This window comes from Oncorhynchus keta, unplaced genomic scaffold (assembly GCF_023373465.1).
Source record: "Oncorhynchus keta strain PuntledgeMale-10-30-2019 unplaced genomic scaffold, Oket_V2 Un_contig_3465_pilon_pilon, whole genome shotgun sequence".
Classification (NCBI taxonomy): domain Eukaryota; kingdom Metazoa; phylum Chordata; class Actinopteri; order Salmoniformes; family Salmonidae; genus Oncorhynchus; species Oncorhynchus keta.
In genome coordinates, this window is record NW_026287269.1 from 12,501 (window position 1) to 17,061 (window position 4,561).

The 4,561-nt window shown below is 47.4% G+C and overlaps 1 protein-coding gene across 1 annotated transcript in view; it reads left to right on the plus strand.

Annotated features, from left to right (window-relative positions):
• The window catches only part of LOC127923998 (dolichyl-diphosphooligosaccharide--protein glycosyltransferase subunit STT3B-like), a 5,324-nt gene extending 1,366 nt beyond the window's left edge, over positions 1-3,958 (plus strand). The window contains exon 2 of the mRNA XM_052508340.1: positions 3,644-3,958. Within this exon, the coding sequence (XP_052364300.1) occupies positions 3,644-3,943 (300 nt within the window). The 3' untranslated portion in view covers positions 3,944-3,958. The remainder of the gene's footprint in view (positions 1-3,643) is intronic.
• Positions 3,959-4,561: the final 603 nt, after the last annotated feature.

Consider the following 4,561-nt stretch of genomic DNA (forward strand, 5'->3'; position numbering starts at 1 on the left):
GGTAAACTGTGGGGTATATAAGGATCGCAGAGTGAGGTAAACTGTGGGGTATATAAGGATCGCAGGGTGAGGTAAACTGTGGGGTATATAAGGATCGCAGGGTGAGGTAAACTGTGGGGTATATAAGGATCGCAGAGTGAGGTAAACTGTGGGGTATATAAGGATCGCAGGGTGAGGTAAACTGTGCGGTATATAAGGATCGCAGAGTGAGGTAAACTGTGGGGTATATAAGGATCGCAGAGTGAGGTAAACTGTGGGGTATATAAGGATCGCAGGGTGAGGTAAACTGTGCGGTATATAAGGATCGCAGAGTGAGGTAAACTGTGGGGTATATAAGGATCGCAGGGTGAGGTAAACTGTGGGGTATATAAGGATCGCAGAGTGAGGTAAACTGTGAGGTATATAAGTATCGCAGAGTGAGGTAAACTGTGGGGTATATAAGTATTGCAGGGTGAGGTAAACTGTGGGGTATATAAGGATCGCAGGGTGAGGTAAACTGTGCGGTATATAAGGATCGCAGAGTGAGGTAAACTGTGGGGTATATAAGGATCGCAGGGTGAGGTAAACTGTGGGGTATATAAGGATCGCAGGGTGAGGTAAACTGTGCGGTATATAAGGATCGCAGAGTGAGGTAAACTGTGGGGTATATAAGGATCGCAGGGTGAGGTAAACTGTGGGGTATATAAGGATCGCAGGGTGAGGTAAACTGTGCGGTATATAAGGATCGCAGAGTGAGGTAAACTGTGGGGTATATAAGGATCGCAGGGTGAGGTAAACTGTGGGGTATATAAGGATCGCAGGGTGAGGTAAACTGTGCGGTATATAAGGATCGCAGAGTGAGGTAAACTGTGGGGTATATAAGGATCGCAGGGTGAGGTAAACTGTGCGGTATATAAGGATCGCAGAGTGAGGTAAACTGTGGGGTATATAAGGATCGCAGGGTGAGGTAAACTGTGGGGTATATAAGGATCGCAGAGTGAGGTAAACTGTGGGGTATATAAGGATCGCAGAGTGAGGTAAACTGTGGGGTATATAAGGATCGCAGGGTGAGGTAAACTGTGGGGTATATAAGGATCGCAGGGTGAGGTAAACTGTGGGGTATATAAGGATCGCAGGGTGAGGTAAACTGTGGGGTATATAAGGATCGCAGAGTGAGGTAAACTGTGGGGTATATAAGGATCGCAGGGTGAGGTAAACTGTGGGGTATATAAGGATCGCAGAGTGAGGTAAACTGTGGGGTATATAAGGATCGCAGAGTGAGATAAACTGTGGGGTATATAAGGATCGCAGGGTGAGGTAAACTGTGGGGTATATAAGGATCGCAGGGTGAGGTAAACTGTGGGGTATATAAGTATCGCAGAGTGAGGTAAACTGTGGGGTATATAAGGATCGCAGAGTGAGGTAATCTGTGGGGTATATAAGGATCGCAGGGTGAGGTAAACTGTGGGGTATATAAGGATCTCAGGGTGAGGTAAACTGTGGGGTATATAAGGATCGCAGAGTGAGGTAAACTGTGCGGTATATAAGTATCGCAGAGTGAGGTAAACTGTGGGGTATATAAGTATTGCAGGGTGAGGTAAACTGTGGGGTATATAAGGATCGCAGGGTGAGGTAAACTGTGCGGTATATAAGGATCGCAGAGTGAGGTAAACTGTGGGGTATATAAGGATCGCAGGGTGAGGTAAACTGTGGGGTATATAAGGATCGCAGGGTGAGGTAAACTGTGCGGTATATAAGGATCGCAGAGTGAGGTAAACTGTGGGGTATATAAGGATCGTAGGGTGAGGTAAACTGTGGGGTATATAAGGATCGCAGGGTGAGGTAAACTGTGCGGTATTTAAGGATCGCAGAGTGAGGTAAACTGTGGGGTATATAAGGATCGCAGGGTGAGGTAAACTGTGGGGTATATAAGGATCGCAGGGTGAGGTAAACTGTGGGGTATATAAGGATCGCAGAGTGAGGTAAACTGTGGGGTATATAAGGATCGCAGAGTGAGGTAAACTGTGGGGTATATAAGGATCGCAGGGTGAGGTAAACTGTGCGGTATATAAGGATCGCAGAGTGAGGTAAACTGTGGGGTATATAAGGATCGCAGGGTGAGGTAAACTGTGGGGTATATAAGGATCGCAGAGTGAGGTAAACTGTGGGGTATATAAGGATCGCAGGGTGAGGTAAACTGTGGGGTATATAAGGATCGCAGAGTGAGGTAAACTGTGGGGTATATAAGGATCGCAGAGTGAGGTAAACTGTGGGGTATATAAGGATCGCAGGGTGAGGTAAACTGTGGGGTATATAAGGATCGCAGGGTGAGGTAAACTGTGGGGTATATAAGGATCGCAGGGTGAGGTAAACTGTGCGGTATATAAGGATCGCAGAGTGAGGTAAACTGTGGGGTATATAAGTATTGCAGGGTGAGGTAAACTGTGGGGTATATAAGGATCGCAGAGTGAGGTAAACTGTGGGGTATATAAGGATCGCAGAGTGAGGTAAACTGTGGGGTATATAAGGATCGCAGGGTGAGGTAAACTGTGGGGTATATAAGGATCTCAGGGTGAGGTAAACTGTGGGGTATATAAGGATCGCAGAGTGAGGTAAACTGTGGGGTATATAAGGATCGCAGAGTGAGGTAAACTGTGGGGTATATAAGGATCGCAGGGTGAGGTAAACTGTGGGGTATATAAGGATCTCAGGGTGAGGTAAACTGTGGGGTATATAAGGATCGCAGAGTGAGGTAAACTGTGGGGTATATAAGGATCGCAGAGTGAGGTAAACTGTGGGGTATATAAGGATCGCAGGGTGAGGTAAACTGTGGGGTATATAAGGATCGCAGGGTGAGGTAAACTGTGGGGTATATAAGGATCGCAGGGTGAGGTAAACTGTGGGGTATATAAGGATCGCAGGGTGAGGTAAACTGTGCGGTATATAAGGATCGCAGAGTGAGGTAAACTGTGGGGTATATAAGGATCGCAGGGTGAGGTAAACTGTGCGGTATATAAGGATCGCAGGGTGAGGTAAACTGTGGGGTATATAAGGATCGCAGAGTGAGGTAATCTGTGGGGTATATAAGGATCGCAGGGTGAGGTAAACTGTGGGGTATATAAGGATCGCAGAGTGAGGTAAACTGGGGTATATAAGGATCTCAGGGTGAGGTAAACTGTGGGGTATATAAGGATCACAGGGTGAGGTAAACTGGGGTATATAAGGATCGCAGAGTGAGGTAAACTGTGGGGTATATAAGGATCGCAGAGTGAGGTAAACTGTGGGGTATATAAGGATCGCAGGGTGAGGTAAACTGTGGGGTATATAAGGATCGCAGAGTGAGGTAATCTGTGGGGTATATAAGGATCGCAGGGTGAGGTAAACTGGGGTATATAAGGATCGCAGAGTGAGGTAAACTGGGGTATATAAGGATCGCAGGGTGAGGTAAACTGTAGGGTATATAAGGATCGCAGAGTGAGGTAAACTGTGGGGTATATAAGGATTGCAGGGTGAGGTAAACTGTGGGGTATATAAGGATCGCAGGGTGAGGTAAACTGTGGGGTATATAGGATCGCAGAGTGAGGTAAACTGTGGGGTACTAAACTGTCTGTCTGTCCCCTCCTCAGAATGAGAGTACTAAACTGTCTGTCTGTCCCCTCCTCAGGAGAGTGACTACTTCACCCCCCAGGGAGAGTTTAGGGTGGACAAAGCGGGGTCTCCCATCCTGCTCAACTGTCTGATGTATAAGATGTCGTACTACCGCTTTGGAGAGATGCAGGTTAGAGATGTTCAACTCCACCGTATCAACCCCCTCCTGTCACGTAATATCAGTTCCTCTGTATGTGTCCACTTACAAACCACCCCGAACTGGAGACCTGGAACTGCCAGGAACCTGGACTGTGACCTAATGCATCCATATACTGTCACTTCACAGGGATGTCAAGCCCTGACACAGCCCCTCTAGTTTACTGTCACTTCACAGGGATGTCAAGCCCTGACACAGCCCCTCTAGTTTACTGTCACAGAGATGTCAAGCCCTGATACAGCCCCTCTAGTTTACTGTCACAGAGATGTCAAGCCCTGATACAGCACCTCTAGTTTACTGTCACAGAGATGTCAAGCCCTGATACAGCCCCTCTAGTTTACTGTCACAGAGATGTCAAGCCCTGATACAGCACCTCTAGTTTACTGTCACAGAGATGTCAAGCCCTGACACAGCCCCTCTAGTTTACTGTTACAGAGATGTCAAGCCCTGACACAGCCCCTCTAGTTTACTGTCAAACACTTCACAGGGATGTCAAGCCCTGACACAGCCCCTCTAGTTTACTGTCACAGGATGTCAAGCCCTGACACAGCCCCTCTAGTTTACTGTCACAGAGATGTCAAGCCCTGACACAGCTCCTCTAGTTTACTGTCACAGAGATGTCAAGCCCTGACACAGCCCCTCTAGTTTACTGTCACAGAGATGTCAAGCCCTGACACATCACCTTTAGTTTACTGTCACAGAGATGTCAAGCCCTGACACATCACCTCTAGTTTACTGTCACAGAGATGTCAAGCCCTGACACAGCCCCTCTAGTTT